Here is a 20,129-nt window from a genome sequence, read left to right as displayed (position 1 = left end):
ACAAAGAAAGGTATACCTTGTATACATCTTTCCACAAATTTCTATTGGACAAAAAGAACTGCAGAAAGCAGTGTGAAGTATGTCAGCACAAAACGGACGGTACTTATATCCATCACAGCCTCATTTTCATTTGTAATTTAATATGCTGTCTACTGAAGCAAAACATATTGTTTACATCCTCTTTTCATGGATGTGCTAATGGGGTTTAATAATGTTTTGTGTTAATGGAACAGAGCAGTACTTACGCAGACACTGAGGGATTTCACCACGCCATGTGCCATTCCCTTCACATGTGGCTATTCCAGGAGAGGACAACTGGTATCCTTCAAAGCAGCTGTAGGTAACACTAGAACCCCACTGCAGGTCTGAGCCCTCCACTCGCCCATAGCGGATAGCTGGAGGCTGGCCACACATGATGACTGAAAAACACCACCACAACCAAGTTGGACAGAATTCAATATTTAATAACTAGATCAGTTTAATTTCATGAGATGGAATTAGAATTGGCCATAGCACAATGGATGGAATTACAGAAATTTTGTATTTGACTGCATAGCAATTTAACCCTCTGGTGTTTGACGCACAGTGGTCAAAAATGACTTTTTATTCTATTTTTATTTTATTTTATTTTTTAATGAAATTAATGTACAATATTTTTGTTCAATGTTTTTAATGTTTTTATTTAATAATGTTTTTAATATATATTTTTTTATGGTAATAATTTATATTTTTGCAGTATTTATTAATCGATTTATTACCTGTTAACCACTTTTTGAGCATAAACCTGAAAATTAAGTTTCCAACTTAAAATAAATCTTGAATGCTTTGGAGCAGAGACTTAAGTTTGGCCTCTTTTTAAAGAAGACACTTGGTTGATTATTTAAAAAAAAAAAAAAAAAAAATTTAAAAAAGTGAACTTAAAAGTTATAGAAGTTCAAGTTTGTAATGAAAACTGCACAAAAATACTATTTTCAATTTTTATATGAAATATATATGTTCCAAAAAGTTTTACTCACAAAACTGCAAGAAAATCAAAGCCATACATCCAAACAAGTTGTGTTCCAAATTTGCGGTTGATTATATTTATTATATATATATATATATATATATATATATATATATATATATATATATATATGTATATATATATATATATAATTTTTTTTTTTTTTTTTTTTTTTTTTAATTACCTTTCAGTAAAATTTTGTTTGGGTGCAGGACCAAACATTACTTCTAGAGGAAATATGTTTACCACTCACTTCCACATTTTTGACTGCACGATGTGTTCACACAGCAAGTGCCAAAACCTTTACCAATTTTTATACCACTCTTGATTACCAAGCGTAAATTATTTTGGTAAAAGAGCACCAGATCACAGTCACACTACAGAAGATTTTCATCAAACCAAGTTGTGTGATGAAAAACATGATTAAATTGAAATTATTACTAGTTGTGTGAAAATGTACTTGGTGACATGTAGAATAGATCTTAACTGATTGTTCATATTTCTCAAAACATTAATAGTAATAATAATAAAAAACATATATGAATTTTAGTATGAAGCATCACTTAAATTTTGCACAAATTTTCGACCATGATCCATAAAATGTAATATATAATTAAATAGGGGAGTTGATGCTTAACATGAGCTTATTCTGTCAACAACAAAATGTACAGCAAATTGTATATGAATGCATTAAAGGGAATATTTTAGGTGCTGTAGCATTTTTTTTTACCCTTTTGCCTAAATTAATGGTCTTTAGGTGTGACGAATACATTTTTAAAAGTTCCATGTAATCTCTATATTAATGAGGTCATAAAGCTGCATGCTTAATCATTATAAAATAATTAGAAAAAATTGTTTTTTTTTTGTTTTTTTTTTAAATATGGCATATCACACTGCAAGATGTGTTTCAAAATATTTCACAACTATCCATATATAAATTAAATACAAACCTATATAAGGTGGCATTTCAAACACTGATTATCAATATAAACTAAGATTTCTGCAAATACCACATGTAACATTAAAACCTACACTTACCAGCAGTGTATTTAAATTTCACTGTCTTACATTCAAATTGAAATTCCACATTCTGTTTGCTACCTCAGTTCAAATGAAGGGATGGAACTGGAAGGCATTTTAAAGGCATTCTGAACAGCCGACAGCCCTGATTTCATCACCATCATTATTATTGACTGAAGATGTGTCCAAACCCAACACCTCCTTCTATCACTTGTTCAGACTAGGGAAAGTGAGATCTAAAAGCACTGTATGCTAACAAAGGGCTTAGAGTTATTTATTTTCTTTCCTTGATCATTACGCTCCATTTGCTAACGGGAGGAAGTGTATTGCTAACAGGAGGAAATAATGATTAAATGGGATTACGCACTAAAATCGCTCTGAATTTCAAGCATGCATCACATTTCTTCCTGTATCCAAAAACAAATAGCTGATAATTTCTAGAAATGATCGTGAGGAGGCTGAGCTGTCTTCATTGCACCACTCACTAATTTAATTCTGACATCTGATAACATAGATCCTACACATTTCATGGCAACATCTCCTTGGAGTTCATAAGTGAATAATCTCACTTGCCAGGCAAGTCAAAAAAACAAAGATCAAAAACATCTGAAAGGCTTTTGATGTTGGGATGCTAAGAACTCCACAGTATTAGTATATATTTTAAAAGCTCTCATGATACTGTTTGCAGAGTGACAGGAAATGTTGCCCTCTCTGCCTGCAAAGAAAGAATTGTGGGAAAAAAATACTTCCTGTACATTTAGGAGTTGAGCTTACCTCTGCAGCTTGGTTTGGTCTGATTCCAAGTGCCATCTTTGCTGCAGAGTAGAGTAGATGAGCCAGGGGGCTCCATCACATACCCAGGGTTACAGCGGTAGTGAACAGTTTTGTTAAATATGAACTCTTTTCCAATGTAAATTCCGTTGGCAATTGGACCAGGATCCCCACAGCTGATAACTACAAAGGGAGAGAATCAGCTAGACTCAAACATTCTAGAACATTCTTTAATAATTTATAAGGCTTGAACTTGAAAATAAAATTTAATTAAATAAAAGAAGTGATTTTTAGGCAAAAATTCAGAAATCAAATTTAGAGTGCATTCAGAAAGTATTGTGACACCTTCATTTTTTTTTCCACATTTTGTTTTGTTGCAACCTTTTGCTGAATTGCTTTAAAATGTTTACATTTTACACTCCATACCACTCCATATGCATTTTCAGTTATTTGTTATCAACAAATAACTGGGGGTCAGAATACTTTATGAATGTGCTGTATATTCAAAGTTTTCCATGACTTTTGGGTACAATTTGTGCACATTATCTTTATTTTTTGAGGACTAAAAATCTACATGTGAAAATGCTTACAATTTGCATTTTTCTAATTTATTTAATATTATTTTTTTATTTTAAATGTATGTTTAATTATCAGAATAACAATTCAAGTGAAAAACATTAAATGTCAGAATGTCTTAGTATTGTTTTTTTCCACATTTTGCTTTAATGACAGCAGTACTCGAGCTCCACAAGTTTGTATAACACCTGATGTTCAATGTGGTATCAAAATTTTTGACCCAACTGTATATTTTCTCGCTACAGGCTATTACACAAAACTTATATCATGCAGCTAAAAGTGCTAAACTTTATGGAAAGATGAAGATTCCTTCTGTTGTCCCACCCCCACCCCTTTTTAATTTAAAAAGTGAAACTTTAGTTGACAAGTTCAATCTTTGTTAATAGTGGTGGATCTAATAGTGGTGCAGCTACTAAATCACACAGGGTACAATGCATAAGCAATATTTCTATAATTGCAAAATCTTGATATAACATTTTGCTGTGATCAAAGAGAGTAAAGTTTGCTGTTCTGACCGATGCAATCTGGAGCTGAGCCGGTCCAGGTGCCATTGGTGGTGCAATGGCGAGTGGTGAGGCCAGAGGTCTTGTAGCCCTCCCAGCAGGCATACGTCACAGAGTTGGAAAACAGCATCCCATCGCTAAAGACGATCTTGGCGTAGGCTGGCGTTCCAGGGTTTCCACAGGATACAGCTGAGAAGGCAATCAAAGACCAAAGAATTTAAAGAGAGAACTCCAAAAAGTTAGGAGTAAAAAGACTGCAGCCCGACGCGACAGAAAACGGCAGTCGAGAGAGAAGTGCTTCTGTGAAACATATCTAAGGGCTAGCGCCACAAGCAAAACACTTCAAATTACACCACAAGCACTGTGTTTTACAGCCTGCAGTGTTGTTGGCAAGGTAGATGAAATTCCAATTCCAATTAGTTTGAGCTTTTGACGAGGTGTTTTTTTTTTTGCTTGTACTTTGAAGTGGCATTTTCAGATAAGGGCAGTAAAGATGATACACTCCAATGTGGTTAATTAGAGGTTGGATTCTAATAGTGTGACAACCTCTTAAATTGGTCGGGTGTCCATACAACTGTTTTCACCAGTGCTTTTCTAAATTATGACGACTCGAGTGAAACAGCCAATAAATAATTCATTTTCATTGCTATTGTGGAAACAAGGAACAAGAAATTAAGAGCGTTTCTATGCATCAAGGACATTTTCTAGTGTAATAATTTCAACAGAATTTTGTGAATAAATAGGAAACCAGTGTTGGTTGAGTTGATCATTATGATACTGATTATTTTGTTTTGCAGTGTAGAATGTTGTTGGTATAGTAGATCAACTTAGTTTATAGTCCAATTTTTTTTTCTTTTTTTTCTGACAACGGGACAAATGGAAGAGTAAAGGAACGTTCACATTGATGTGACCTGTTTAAACAGCTCATTTGCATCTCTGTACAGACTTCAGAAGGACCCCAGTGTCAGGAACAAGTGTCGTCCCGGATAATGTCAGAAAATTATGTTTGTTCAGAGCATTTTACTGCAGATTGTTTTGTACTCAAGGCACAGTCAAATGGAGAGTTTGCAAAGAAACTGCTCAGTAAAATCAGAAGATCATAATCATAACATCATTTCAGACAGAGGATCAGAATGTGAAATATATTATATATATATATATATATATATATATATATATATATATATATATATATATATATATATATATATATAAAAAAAAATATATTATATATTTTTCCAAGAGCATATTCGAGATCATAAAATCAACTGGATATTGGTTAAGTTACAGTTAAGAAGTCATTATGATACTAAAACTTATAATTACCCTTGCTAGTGTTATTTTAATCAGTAGAACTGTTGTTGAAATAGTTGGAGACATACAAGACTCACTTAATCTTTATTATCATCAAAGTTTGTAGCTGTAATTTGGCCCTTATATCCTCTTAGATTAAAAAGTATACAACTTAAGTAAATAGAGAAAAACTGGACCAATTAAGAGTTAATGAGATCCCAGTGGAAGGCTGCTATAAACAGATATATTTTCAAACTTTAAGTCATTATTTGTGTTTCATTATTGTTTGTCATTATTTGGCAAGACACTTGTGTTTCATGTCCAGTATCTAGAAAGTACTGTCTGTAATCCCCACAACTGTACTAAAGCCCACTGTTGAGTTGCCCCCCACAGCATTCAATCTCAGCTAAGCTATGTGCTAAAGCCCTTATTCAATTATGAATGTGCCCTAAATAATGTATCTTATTGATTTCTTTTACGCAATCCTGTCTTACTGTCTGCAGCAGAAAACAAACAAATAAATTAGTGATAAAACACACTGAGTAGCTACTGGGCACATTGTTATTGTCCTTTAAAAATGTGGTATAAATACTTCCTAGAGTGTTTCCGAATTCCAGCTTCCAGGAGGTTTATTTGCTTATCTAAAAATAACAAAATTACAAAATGAGATATACAAAATGAGATATAAAATGAGATATACAATGGAATATATATATACAATATAAATATACAATACCAATGAAATTGGTATAATTTAAAAGGTAAAAATGTATAGGTGTGGGTTAATCAGATTTAAATTATATTAAATAACTTAATTTTGAATTAACTATTTATCTAAACTAAATATAAATTATACAAACACTAATGTAAGTATAAACAATTTCTAACAGAAGCCGCGTTTCCATTACAGATTTGCACAAGACATTTGCGATATTTTGTAAATGTCAATAAAAAACCATTGCGACATGACAGCGTTTCCATTAACCGATGTTATGCGACTAAAACTCTTTTGAGGAGTCATTTTCCTCTCGCGATAAGTCATTTTACAAAAGATATTCCTATCTGAGAGCTTTATTTTGTGTGTAATATTTGCCATGGCTTCTAGAAGCTCTTCTCCCTCATATATGCTGTCCTGGGTGCTTCTTGATACTCCAATGGATGCTTCCTCATTTCTTCGCTCCTCCATCCTCCAGCCTGTGACCTGGAAAATGATCAAAGAAAATCTCGAAGGCCATTTTAATTCTATAAATGCCATTTCAATTCTATAAATGCACCAGGAAGAGGTGAGGAACGAGGCGTGAGGAAGCTTCCTGAGGAGCTATGAGCGAGGATGCACAGGTGCATAGACATCTAATACTATTAGTTTCTTTATGTTAATTATTAATTGTTAATGGATTAATACTATTAGTATTACATGTCAAACTTTAAGGGTTCCCAGATCAGATCAAGAGTATTCCAATATACAATTTCCTCCAATTACCCCGTCCTTGTTTTCTTTTCTTGCATCCTCCCATTGTATCTATGGTGTGAGGAAAGATAAGAAAAGCACTCCTCTCTCGTCTTCTGTACAAACATACCGCGCTATCTTTAAAGAATGATGATATGACTCTATGTCAGGTGACCTGTAAATGCGAAAAAACTGTTTCCATTGCAGTTTTGCGAAATATTCCTTTTTCAAATTGCCTGAAAAACCAACTCATGTCAGCGTTACAACCTTTTTTGCAATATATGGACATTTTTTGCAGAAATTATTGGTTTTTAATTATTTTAAAGGAACCGGAATCAGAACCGGAATCGTTAGGCAGAACCGGAATTAGAACAGGAACATTTGTTATGATTCCCAACTGTGTCAGACATGACTAGGTGACATTGCAAAATTGTAGGAAAAGTACACAGAATAAGAATATGTATAATCCCCTCTCAAAAAACAAAAAAAACAAAAAAAAAAAACCTTTTAAAGTTTTCAAATACATTTTAAAATTATTATTATTATTATTAGTTTACCTGGGTTTAAAAAACACTAAAGAGAAATGAAAAAGGTCACCATTGCGTTTATGTATGCTTGGGTTTCAGTCATTGTATTTGTCAGTCCAAGCTATATTAAGGGTTACACACAGGTATTTAACATATCAGTTATCATACTGGAAAAAGTCTGAATCTTGTAAATTGAGTTATTCACACTAGCGATAACTGCTATCTACAAGATTCATTCAATATTTCAGTGGATTGTCTAAGAACTGCAAAGAATAAACTTTTTTTTTTTTTTTTTAATCCCCCATCTGTTTTCTTTTAATAAGGAAACCAATTGAACTTTTTCAACAACATTGAAAAAAAGAAAAGAAACTTTGCTTAGACTCTGAATCATGCCAAAACGTCCAGTATTTCCATTTAACAGTTAGCTTGAGTGGTCTATTCACAAATCCTTATTAGAGCGATGTATCATTATGCACCATGCTAATGACAGGGCCTTTTGTGCAGCTCCACTAACCAGAGTCATTGAGTTAACTGGCAATTACAGATTTTAGGCCAGTTAGCATCAAAAGATCAATTTTACACTAATTACAGTGTACAATTCAGGAAAAGAGTGAGCAGAGCAGGTTAAGAGAGATTCAGAAACAAAGAAACATGTTGTAATTTAAGCCTGCTTTAAGCCTGCTTTTTTATTTAAACCTTTTTAAAGGCACAAAGTAAAAATCCCTAGTCTCTCAAGCATACATTTTTCTCATTAGGACATTGCTTGCATTAGATTACGTTTGCTTGGAGGAATGTTTTGCTTTCTGATCATATTAAGCTCAAGTGCAAAGCAAAATACTGGTTAATTTCACCTTGTGTGTTTCTCTACAGGTATATGTGACCCTCACCTTCACACACGGGCTGGGTACCACTCCAGGACCCATTCTGCAGACATGTGCGCTCGGACGATCCGATCAGCATGTAGCCTGCTTCGCACGTGAACCTTAGGAGACTTTTATGCCTGAACTCTTCCCCAAGACGAGAACCATGAGGAGGAATTCCTGGATCGCCACAGAATCCCGGATTATCACCTGAAAATTAGACACAGCCAAGACTCTCATTGACCACAATCTTTCACAGAAGCCTCAGTTTCCGAAATGGTCTTCCATTCATTTTCTCCACAGGGATTTCAAACAATTATTCATATGACAATCAAATCAAAATGATGGCAGAATGTATTGCTATTGACTTATTTTATAGCAATTATATATAAAGTTTATTGCAAAATATACAGATATATAATTGTTGGAAAGTGTAGGGAGACTGACCTGAAAACGCAATTTGCAATATGCTTTGGTAGCTACAAATTAATCTCATAAGATTGCTAAAATTTTGCTGAAATCAATTTCTCTATGGACAAAATTAATGTGTGTACTTCTGGAACCACACTTATGTGCTCTACTCCAGGGCAGTCTGGTTTACATTATTATTTTATAAAAGCATCACATTACAGTATCTCACAGAAGTGAGTGCACCCCACACATTTTTGTAAATATTTTATTACATCTTTTCATATGACAACACTGAAGAAATGACACTTTGCTACAATGTAAAGCAGTGAGTGTATAGCTTGTATAAAAATAACTCAACACACAGCCATTAATGTCTAAACGAGTGACCACAAAAGTGAGTACACCCCTAAGTGAAAATGTTACAATTGGGCCCAATTAGCCATTTTCTCTCCCCGGTGTCATGTGACTTGTTAGTGTTACAAGATCTCAGGTGTGTTAAATTTGGTGTTATCACTCTCTCATACTAGTCACTGGAAGTTCAACATGGCACCTCATGGCAAAGAACTCCCTGAGGATCTGGAAAAAATAAATGTTTTTTGCTCTACATAAAGATGGCGAAGGCTATAAGAAGATTGCCAAGACCCTGAAACTGAGCTGCAGCACGGTGGCCAAAGCCATACAGCAGTTTAACAGGACAGGTTCCAATCAGAACAGGCCTCACCATGGTCAACCAGAAGTTGGTCGACCAAAGGAGTGCACATGCTCAGCATCATATCCAGAGGTTGTGTTTGAGAAATTAGGGCTGTGACGTTGGTGGGGTCCAAAGGGGGGGCCGGAGACTGAACTCGCGCTCTGCTGCCACACTAGAGCGCACTCACCACCTACTGGACAGGGGTGGGAATTACAGTTACAAGCTACATAATATGTCAAAATGACGGATGGCCTGCAGATTTTTTTCTGTCACTGCTAAAAAAAAATCCATCAATGACGGAAAATTTTCAGTTAACGTGACCTCTGATATATATATAAAAATGTCACACTACCGCTGCCATCATTGCTGCAGAGGTTGAAGGGGTGGGGGGTCAGCCTGTCAGTGCTCAGACCATACGCCGCACACTGCGTCAAATTGGTCTGCATGGCCCAGAAGTCCCAGAAGGAAGCCTCTTCTAAAGATGATGCACAAGAAAGGCCCCAAACAGTTTGCTGAAGACAAGCAGACTAAGGACATGGATTATTGGAACCATGTCCTGTGGTCTGATGAGACCAAGATTAACTTTATTTGGTTCAGATGGTGTCAAGCGTGTATGGCGGCAACCAGGTGAGGAGTACAAAGACAAGTGTGTCTTGCCTACAGTCAAGCATGGTGGTGGGAGTGTCACGGTCTGGGGCTGCATGAGTGCTGCCGGCACTGGGGAGCTACAGTTCATTGAGGGAACCATGAATGAGCAGAGCATGATCCCCTCCCTTCGGAGATTGGGCTGCAGGGCATTATTCCAACATAACGACCCCAAACACACCCCCAAGACGACAACTGCCTTGCTAAAGAAGCTGAGGGTAAAGGTGATGGACTTGTCTCCAGACATAAACCCTATTGAGCATCTGTGGGGTATCCTCAAACGAAAGGTGGAGAAGCACAAGGTCTCTAACATCCACCTGTTCTGTGATGTTGTCATGGAGGAGTGGAAGAGGACTCCAGTGGCAACCTGTGAAGCTCTGGTGAACCCCATGCCCAAGAGGGTTAAGGCAGTGCTGGAAAATAATGTTGGCCACACAAAATATTGACACTTTGGGCCCAATTTGGACATTTTCACTTAGGGGTGTACTACCTTTTGTGGCCAGCAGTTTAGATAGTAATGACTGTGTGTTGAGTTATTTTGAGGGGACAGCAAATTTACACTGTTATACAAGCTGTACACTCACACTACTCTACATTGTAGAAAGTGTCATTTCTTCAGTGTTGTCACAAGAAAAGATATAATAAATATTTATAAAAATGTGAGGGGTGTACTCACTTCTGTGAGATACTGTATAATGTAAGAGAGCTGCATGATGTGCATATCATCTGGACTTTGAAGAAACAAGAACTTTGTCAGCTCTGATGTCAACAGCAGTTACTGTTTAAACTTTAACATCTCTCTGGGCTCAGACAGATACTTAAGTCTGAAGTAAGCTGAGCTGCTGAGACAGGGGCTTAAAGATCAGCTGGCTGGCTGGTCTGCAGTCTCTCGCCCTGAGGCTCTGCCACCTGCTGATGTGTGTACCTGAGCAGTAGGGTGGCGAGCCGCTCCACCGACCATCCTCCTGACACTGGCGCGTGGCATTCCCCAACAAAGTTCGGCCCTGGCTGCAGGAGTAATGGACCACAGCTCTGTTGGTGAACTTCTGGCCCGACATGAGAGCAAACGGCGGCGTGCCGGGATCACCACAGGATATTGCTATTGGGGCAGCATGAAGAGAATGGAACATTTCAGATTAAAAAAAGCTTCAATACTCTTTTGCATATCATTAAAAAAGGTTCTAACTGCATCACATTGCCTCAGAATGGATGCTGTGTGTCTATGCAGTTTTTACAATTATCATAGAAACAGCAGGCATAAGCTACACTGTTGTCACATGACCTAACCTTTGTTGCCTGTTTAATTCTGCAAGTGGCTTCCAGATTGCACCTTGGAAATGAATAAGGTTGATTTGCATTTTTATTCTTTTTTTTTGGTTTAAAAATGACATTTGGCAGTCTGATCAAATGGTCAAGAAGGAGGTGATAAAAATAGCAGCTGATATTAGCTCTGGTTCATCCATCATACTAGAAAATAACAGTCAGGTCAACCACATTGCATTGTAGGATTGAGTATTCCAAAAATGTCTGGGTGTTCCATGCATAAGGTACACCATATAGAAACTACTGAATATACTGCAGAAAGAGTCAATTTAGTAGGGTATAGTACTATTCCAAACATACTCATGTCCAGATACAAATCAGATTCATAAGAGGCGATAACATAGGCTGTATGCTTGCATTCTCAAAGCTAGATGGAGAACAACCAAATGGAACATAACGTAGGAGTTGTGAGATGTGTTTTTAAAAGTTGAACTATTTTTAACTCGACACATTTAAAATACAACGTGTCAAGATAAAAATACACTTAAAAATACAATGCTTGCAGCATTTGATGCTGAATAAACAGAAGTGCGAGACAATGGCAAAAGATGTCCCTCTGCATTTGTACAATGACCAACTATTTAGAGAACATTTTTGACAGTGCAGTAATTGTCTTGTTCACAAAAGTCATGTCTTTGTTACAAAAGTGGTTCTTTATGGCTGTTGTAGAGCTTTTAAGTGGATGAATTTAGAGATGCAACTTCTCAGAGATGACTATAGTGTGCTGACAGTTGAACACTTATTATTACTTTTAGCATTGTAAAGAACAGCACACTGTCATACTCCGAAAAAGGTTACATCTCTAAATGTATTCCCTTTAGTGCACAAGCACTTAAAATATTTAAAAAAAAAAAAAAAACAACAACAAAAAACAACAACAACAACAAAAAATTCTTAATTAATCTTTTTCTTTTCATTAAAAAAAAAAAATCTAAATATCTAAGTAAATTGTGAAGAAGACATTTGTAACATATCTCAGGTTTATTGTTCTTATTCCATTGGCAAACCTCAATATCTTGTATAATTTTGCTTCTTGAGCTTGTTATCAGGATGTTGAATATTACTGGAAACAAAATTCTAATTTATTCCATTTTCAAGACTGTATCCTTCTCTAAATGTGTTGGACGAAATACCAGACTATCACTCACAAAGGCACTTAGGAAGTGATCTGTCCCAGAAGCCATTTGACCGACAGGTGAGGACGGAGGAGCCAAGCAGATAGAAGCCCCTCTTGCAGTGATACATCACGGTGTTTCTGTAGTTGAAGCTCTCTGGGTAGCGCTGTTGAGAGTGACGAATGGCATTCTCCACAAAGCCCGGATCAGAGCAGTTTACCACTGCAAGATAAAAACAGCCAGATGCTTAATGTCTGACAGGGAAGCAAGAGTGAGGAAAGACAGAAGAAATCAATGGAGGAGGCTGAACAGTAGGATCGCTGGTGCAGCCTCTGGAGCAATTTCAATCAACTACAAACTGTAAACCACACTTTTTTTTTGAAGATATGGATTATAAGAGGGTGAATTGTGGTCCTTCAGAACTTTCTTTGCCTTTTATCTGTGCACTTCCTCAACAGTCAGTCATGCATAGGGCGGCACGATTATGACAAAAATCATAATTGACGATTATTCCTTTGAAATTGTAATTGCGATTGTTAATTACAATTATCACAATTTACATTGAATGATGTATTGAATAGCTTTATACCATTGTTTAAAGCAACTGCATGCCATATTTTTGTATAAAAATAAAATAATCTGAAAACACAATTTTTTATTGTTTTTCTATAGCATTAAACATCAAATGTCAACTATATATTGGTTTGGTTTCTTCTTTAAATAATAATAATAAAAAGTCAACATATGCATGGTATAATAATAGGGACTTTTAGGTTCCCCGAGAACTAATGTTCCCATAGGGCCCGAAGTGACGTAAAATGCATTTGTTGTAGTTACTTTTATTTTGATGAAGCAGTGGACTTTTATTTTGACGGCGCTGAGAACAGTTCAGACAGATCCTGAGCTCACAATGCTCTCATTCTCCGTCTTCATTAGTTTACGATCTGTTTAACAGAGTAGACAGTTTAATTCCTGTCTAATATGTTATTATATAGAACTGTTATACAAAGAAAGTAGACGGTATATGAAACAGTATTAGCTTTTGCCGTGCCCGTGTGGTTGATGCCCAATGTCACTAGCTTAGCAGACATACATAATCATGTTTTGCTTGGTCTGCTTAAAGTCGCACTGGATTTTCTCCTTAGCATATGATTCAGAGGTCCATCTATCACTGTTTCCCATGTTTGTAGAGTTAGTTCGTGGAGTAAATATATAGGCTTTGCACACAGGTTTTTAAAAATGGCTGGTGCTGATGTGTTGCTTGCGTTCGACATATCAGCGTACACCTGCGTCACTGGTAGCTCCTTTTTGCTGGGTTAGACCTTTTGCACTCTGAAGTAGTCGTGATTCGCCTCTCGTAACGTGACATGCTCATAACACACCTCTTAAACACGCAGAATAATGTAAGTGGATATTTTTCCTTGTAATCACGCCTTTGAACGATTACAAAATCGTGGCATCCGTAATCGTAATCATGATTAGAAATTTGATTAATTGTGCAGTCCTACTTGGAGTGCATTGTGAGTGCATTCTGATCCAAAGTTGACATATCTGTTCACGCAGTCAACATTATTTTACACATGAAGCAGATTCTTTCTAGGCTGTCTTGACAGATTTTGACAGATGTGGTCATATTACATTTTTCTGTACTTGAATCAGGTACATGCTGTTCTTGGCTGGCAGGCTGTGTTGGCCATGCAGTTACAAATTCAGTTACTGCCCTTCGTAATTTAAAAAGAAAGAAAAAAAAAAGACGGAAGTTGAGGCCATGTCCAGGGGAAACAAACCAGACTGCCTTGCCTCGGTGGCAGCTGTCAATGTCTCGGCACTCAATTAAGCCCCCTGGGAGAGAAAAAGTGGGTGGACAAGCAGCTAAAAAGTTGATAATTGGCACCTGTTTTTGGTGTGTTGTTTTACTTTAGAGACATCGGGATTTGATCTGGGCGCCTCTTGAAAAAAAGTCTTATCAGAGGGATACAGCTCAGTATAAGAATAAGGCTTATAATTGTCACATGGTTGATAGCTGGAAAACAATAAAAATTGCTTGTGACAATTCTGTTTTTATTTTTTTATTGTTTGTGACACTTTTTTTATGATTGTACATTATGATAATTCTGTTTTTTTTTTTTTAAATAATTCTACCTTTTTAAATTTCATATGCCAATGCAACTTTTCTCATGTGTCAGTTCCTTTTGTAAGTATATTAAACGTGTGTGTATTAAAAGTATTCTAGTATTTGTAGTAAGAGTTATTGTATATGACAGTTCTACCTTTTTACAATTTTGGTTACACTTTATTTTGATGGTCCCCTTTAGACATTCTTTGACTATAAGTAACGTTGCACCTAAATGTCAACTAACTCTCAGTAGAGAATTAGGCGCTGTTTATGCTAGTGATTTTTCATTTTAAAACACAACTTTTTCTACGGTTACACCTGTCGTCTACACTACTACAACTCTTTGAGACTTTCAAAAACGCTGCAGACCCCATTTTAGTTTGAAAACTCCGGAGTTGCGTTTCAATGTAAATGGACCAGACTTTTAAAAAGGATGGCGAGGCTGCCCACATTACGCTACCAGAACACGATAATAACTGACCAGGGATGCGTTTCCCAAAAGCATTGTAAGCCTAAGTTAATCGTAGGGACCGTCAGTGGCTATTGTTCTACGATCAGCTTAGGCTTACCCTACATAATAACACGGAGACGGAACTGCATGCTTTGCTGACTTTGTGGTCCTTTTTAGCAGCCATTGTTCATTTAAACTCTGCATTTTATAATACTGCAGCTGCCTACATGCAAAGAGGCAACTGTTTACACTTGTATGTGCCCAGTATGCATGGACGGTCATGTGACATGCGTTTTCAGTCGAGTAGTGTGGACGGAGATAGTTTCTGAAACACAGTGGAAATGGCAGTATAGACAAGGATCGTTTTCATTTTAAAACACCATTTTAAAACTGAAATGCACTAGTGTAAACAGGGCCTTAGTTGAGTATTAGTAGAATTAGGGGTTAGGGTTAGTAGAATAGGTTGACATGTACTTGCAAAGTCAGTAGAATGTCTGTTGAGGGACCATAACAATAAAGTGTTAGAAGATATTAAGCAGACAGTCTACTAATGCTCTAATGAGACTTAATTGACATGTAGGTGCAGTGTTACTTATATTCAACAGTATGTCTAAAGTGGACCATCAAAATAAAGTGTAACCAAAATTGTATATTAGAATCCTACCTTTCGGTTGTATATGACAATTCTACACTACCTGTTTCCAGGGCTGGGGAAGCTACCCTGACAAGCCACAAGCTACTCATAAGTTAAAGTAGTTAAGTTACATTCAAGCTACCCTTCTGAAAAAGTAGTTAGCTACATTACAAGTTACTATCAGAAAGTAGCTAGTTATATTGAAGCTACCTTTTTTAATAATGACATTGTTACAAATAGGCCTTACTGAATATTTGTTTTGGTCGCGCTACACTGCTACTTGCTGGAAAAAGTAGTTAGCTACTAGAAAACCGACACTGTTTTAAAAGTAGCTTGTAGTTAAAATGTAGTTAAGCTAGTAGTGTTGCTACTTGTAGCTACTCCCCAACACTGCCTGTTTCGTTTGTGTATGCCAACTTTTTTAACAACTGGATATGGCAATTTTACATTTGTTTTTTTTGTTTTTTTTTAATGACAACTTACATTCATTCCAATAATACAATTAGCCTACCTCTTTTCCTACTAGTGTAATAAATTCGTGGTTTTTGTCAAAGCTATTAAACTGGACAACAACACAGCAAAATACTGGCAAAAAGACAAAGCTAACATCAACCCAATTTTGGACTTGTTTTATGGAACAATGCATTTACTCAGAGGCATGTCAGCTTTTCTTTCTGCTGAGTGCTTTGTCCCTGAGCTCTACTTGTGCCAGTGGGGAATTGTCCATCTTAGATGCGTTGACCTGCCTCCATTTGCCGTCACGATTCAATTTTACCAGGCCACCATCAACAACTTCCTTCGCACATTAATTAATCATTAAAGTGACAAGATGTGCACGGTTACTCCTACTTAATGTCAGAAAGCATCCCACAATGTCACACGGGTTGCTGCAGACCCATTTGACTTTCAAATCAACACTTCAAGATGGGAAATGACACACAGAGAATTATTTGCACATTGCTTCTTGTCATTCACTGGCTGACTCAGACTGCTGAGCACAGATGCTGGTTTCGCTCTGTTAAAGCTAAGCCCATGAGCTGTGGGTGTTAAACAGCCTTACTAAGGAGCTTCTCGCATAACAAGATGGTGTTCAAGGCTGTGTCTCTGTTGAGATTCTCAACAAGGGACAGGCTGCCTGAAAGCATTTGATATACAGTAAAATCCAGTTTCTTGTAAGGTTCATACCCTTGCACACAGGAAGAGGGTTGCTCCACTGCCCGTTCATGCGACACTGCGCTCTGGATGCACCGTGTAACAAATACCCTGTGTTGCAGGTGAAGTTGACCACGTCGTTAAGATTAAACTCGCTGCCATTTGTCCGACCGTTTGCAGGGTTTCCAGGATGGCCGCAGGTTATGGCTGTTAAGAAAAGGAGAACAATCAATCACTTCCTTTGTGAAGCTGCTGATAGGGCTTGTGCATACGGTGAAGTTACATTACAGACATTTTTTGTTATGAAGTAGGGTTGTCAATAAAATGATTGTAATTAAAATATTAATTACAAAAATAACAATGCTTTCTTCTGCAAATAATGCAATGCCTTGTTGATTAATCAATGTCAACAGATAAAAACATTAAATAATAATTAATAATGAGATATATATCTACTATAAGTATATCCAACCTTACCTGCATTCATACAGTACACTCACATTAGTAGTAACAGCAAATCTCAACTGCTTGGTTGTATATCGTTGAAATATGTAAACTATATCATTGCCCATCCTTATATAAAAAGTTGTATACATAGTACATCTTACTTTACCTGCATACATACTAGGGATGTGCCTGATCAAAAGTTGAATACCTTATTCGGAAAGGCATGGATAATGACTTCAAAATGAATAAAATATTCAGGAAAAATATTCGGCAGAATCATTCATTCCTTGTGTTTGCTAGGTGAGCCAGGGGATAGCATATCATGATATTATACATAACATAAAATCACTACACAATAATGAATGTGTGAAGTGAATGAGTGTAAAACTTATGAATAAAATGAGCCCGCTGCAATTCCGCAGAAAGTAAAGGACTTTGAAAGAGTTATAAAATACTACATCATACACATTTTCTACTATTTAATGTGTCTATTTAAATGTTTTAAACCTTGTACGATATGATGCTTCTCCATCTAACTCTCTCCCGGAGAAGGCAGAACATGCATTCTTTATATGTTCAGATTTGCATTTGTTTCATAGTAAAAGTTATTTTAACAGTTTTCAACCACTGAATATTTTCTTTCAATTTCCATTTTCTCTATTCATCTATTTTATATAGTCCTCTTATTTGAGATTGTGGATGACTGTCTAAACATAATTCGGTATACAAAGTTTATCTTTCTCTTATTTATTTTTTATTTATTTTATAATATACATAAAACAATAATGTACAACTGCTTAAATGCTTGTATTGTTGCAAGATGTAAACTATATTATTGCCTAGCTCTAAGCTGCTAACTGCAACTATAAGGCATGAAGATATTAAGATACTATTAACCTGTAAATCTGCTTTGAAACAATGTGTATTGTGAAAAGTGCTATATAAATAAATTTGACTCGACTTTATTGTAAATAATTGACAAAAAGAAAAAAAAAAGAAAAAAGAAAAAGAATAAATCAATCAATTGACAGATCTATTATAAAAGTGATTCATAAAAAAATAAAATGTGTTAAAAGTCACTTACGAACACACACAGGTGCTTGCCCTGACCACCTGTGGTCTTGTTGGCAGATACGAACTGAAGTCCCTATGAGCCGAAAACCCAGGTTGCACTGATACACGACTGTGTCCCTATAACTGGATCCATCACCACTGATGTGGCCGTTAACAATTGGATCCGGAGAATCACAATGACCAGCTGAAAAACATTTAAAGACATCATAATCAACAAACGTCCCATGAAAATATAATCTTGTTACTAAACAAACACAAATTCAAACTATGAGTTTTACAGGGCGTGAAGCACAGACACATCAGAGCTATTTCGAGAGAGCACTCCGGCAATCACTGCTTGACATTTTGATGAAATGCCCTCCGTGCTGTTTGGTCAAGCAGCAGGTGATGTGTCTGAGGGTCAGCACCGATCGTCAGACAGTGGCATATCTCAGTTTAGCTGCACTCACTGCTAGTTCAAGAATTTTCCCTTTTTCCAGTATTATCTAGCACTACAGATGTCATAAATCAATATTGGCTATACAAACATGTGAGTTTGGGAATATTGTTCTGACAAAAACAAGGGATCTTGATCCAGGAATATGTTCTTCTTATGGAAACGTATTGTTTTTAGTGCTGTACAAAAACTAGAACTATACAAGCATAATAGCATAGGAAAGCCTCAGTCTTTCCCTCCAGTATACAGACCTCTTTATCTCTACACATGAATGATTCAGTAATAAATAACATCCAATCACAGAAGCCTAGCTGAAAGACGCTTCTTACCCAGACATTTGGTCTCAACTCCACTCCAGAGACCGTTAGCCTGACACTCCCTCACGTGTGAGCCCACTAAAGTGTACCCTGTGTTACACATGAAGATAGCTGTGGCGCCATAGGTAGTCAGGGTGCCCATCTTCTTGCCATTAGCAGGGGATGGAAGCTCCCCACAGGAAATGACTGGAGGAAATAGTCAGTACAATATCTTGAATACAAATGCCATTTTATCTGAAAAAAGGTCACATTGATGATGGACACAAAATGCCACTCTTATAGTGACTACCAGGTAATGGGGAGGTGAAAGGGGCATGGCTAAAAGCAAACCAGATATGTTTATATAATAGTGCACGTTTCTGAGGTAACAGAAGTACACTAGTCAAAAGTTTGGACACATTTACTCTTTATTACTAATGTTTTCTCACACTGAAACAATGATGATAGAACAAAGATGAATCACACAAAATAGTGTGACAAACTTACTTTTAGAAGTATACATTTTCCATGTAATACAAGGCCATAAAATAATAAATGCTCTTCAACAACTGTTTGCAAAATATAGAAACCATTTTAATTGTTAACAATTAAAAGCCATTTCATTGAGCAGTAACACTTTTGGGTAACACTTTACAATCCCATGTGGGTCACACTTTAGATTAGGGTCCAATTCTCACCATAACTAACTATTAACTACGACTTTTGCCTTAATTATCTCCTAATTACTGCTTATTAATAGTAAGGTAGTTGTTACGTTTAGGTATTGGGTAGGATTAAGGATGTTGAATATGGTCATGCAGTGTAAGTACTAATAAACATATGCACATGCAAGTGCTAATAAACAGCCAACATCCTACTAATATGCAAGCTAATAAGCAACTAGTTAAAAGTGAGAATTGTATCCTAAACTAAAGTGTTACCAATTTTGTTAATGTTAGTTAATATAAATACATATGTTCATTGCTTGTTCAGTTCCAAGTGCATTAACTTGTGTTAACAAATATAACTTTTGATTTAAAAAATGTATTAGTAAATGTTGAAATTAACAAAAAATATTAAATGCAGTAGAATTATTGTTCATTGCTAGTTCATGTTAAAGGGTTATTTCAGCCAAAAATGAAAATTATGTCATTAATTACTCACCCTCATGTAGGGATGCATGATACCATTTTTTAAGGACCGAGTACGAGTACCGATACCAATACCAATATCGATGCCTATACATTTATTATTTTCGCTCTCTCTCTCTCTCTCTCTCTTTTTTTTTTTTTTGTTGATGTTGCAGTTTTCCAAGCACAACACAGTGAGAATAAT

General features: G+C 36.2%; 1 protein-coding gene across 1 annotated transcript in view; it reads right to left on the bottom strand.

The window, feature by feature from the left end:
- LOC137020177 (CUB and sushi domain-containing protein 1-like) overlaps positions 1–20,129 on the bottom strand; it is a 245,575-nt gene that overhangs the window by 21,450 nt on the left and 203,996 nt on the right. Inside the window, 9 exon segments of the mRNA XM_067385422.1 lie at positions 246–419; positions 2,801–2,980; positions 3,889–4,065; positions 8,031–8,213; positions 10,676–10,849; positions 15,837–15,859; positions 16,556–16,748; positions 18,073–18,246; positions 18,828–19,001. Coding sequence (XP_067241523.1) covers positions 246–419; positions 2,801–2,980; positions 3,889–4,065; positions 8,031–8,213; positions 10,676–10,849; positions 15,837–15,859; positions 16,556–16,748; positions 18,073–18,246; positions 18,828–19,001 — 1,452 coding nt within the window.

This window comes from Chanodichthys erythropterus, chromosome 5 (assembly GCF_024489055.1).
Source record: "Chanodichthys erythropterus isolate Z2021 chromosome 5, ASM2448905v1, whole genome shotgun sequence".
Taxonomy (NCBI): Eukaryota; Metazoa; Chordata; class Actinopteri; order Cypriniformes; family Xenocyprididae; genus Chanodichthys; species Chanodichthys erythropterus.
Note: the sequence above shows the minus strand (reverse complement) of the source record. Positions and strands in the feature narration are given on the sequence as shown.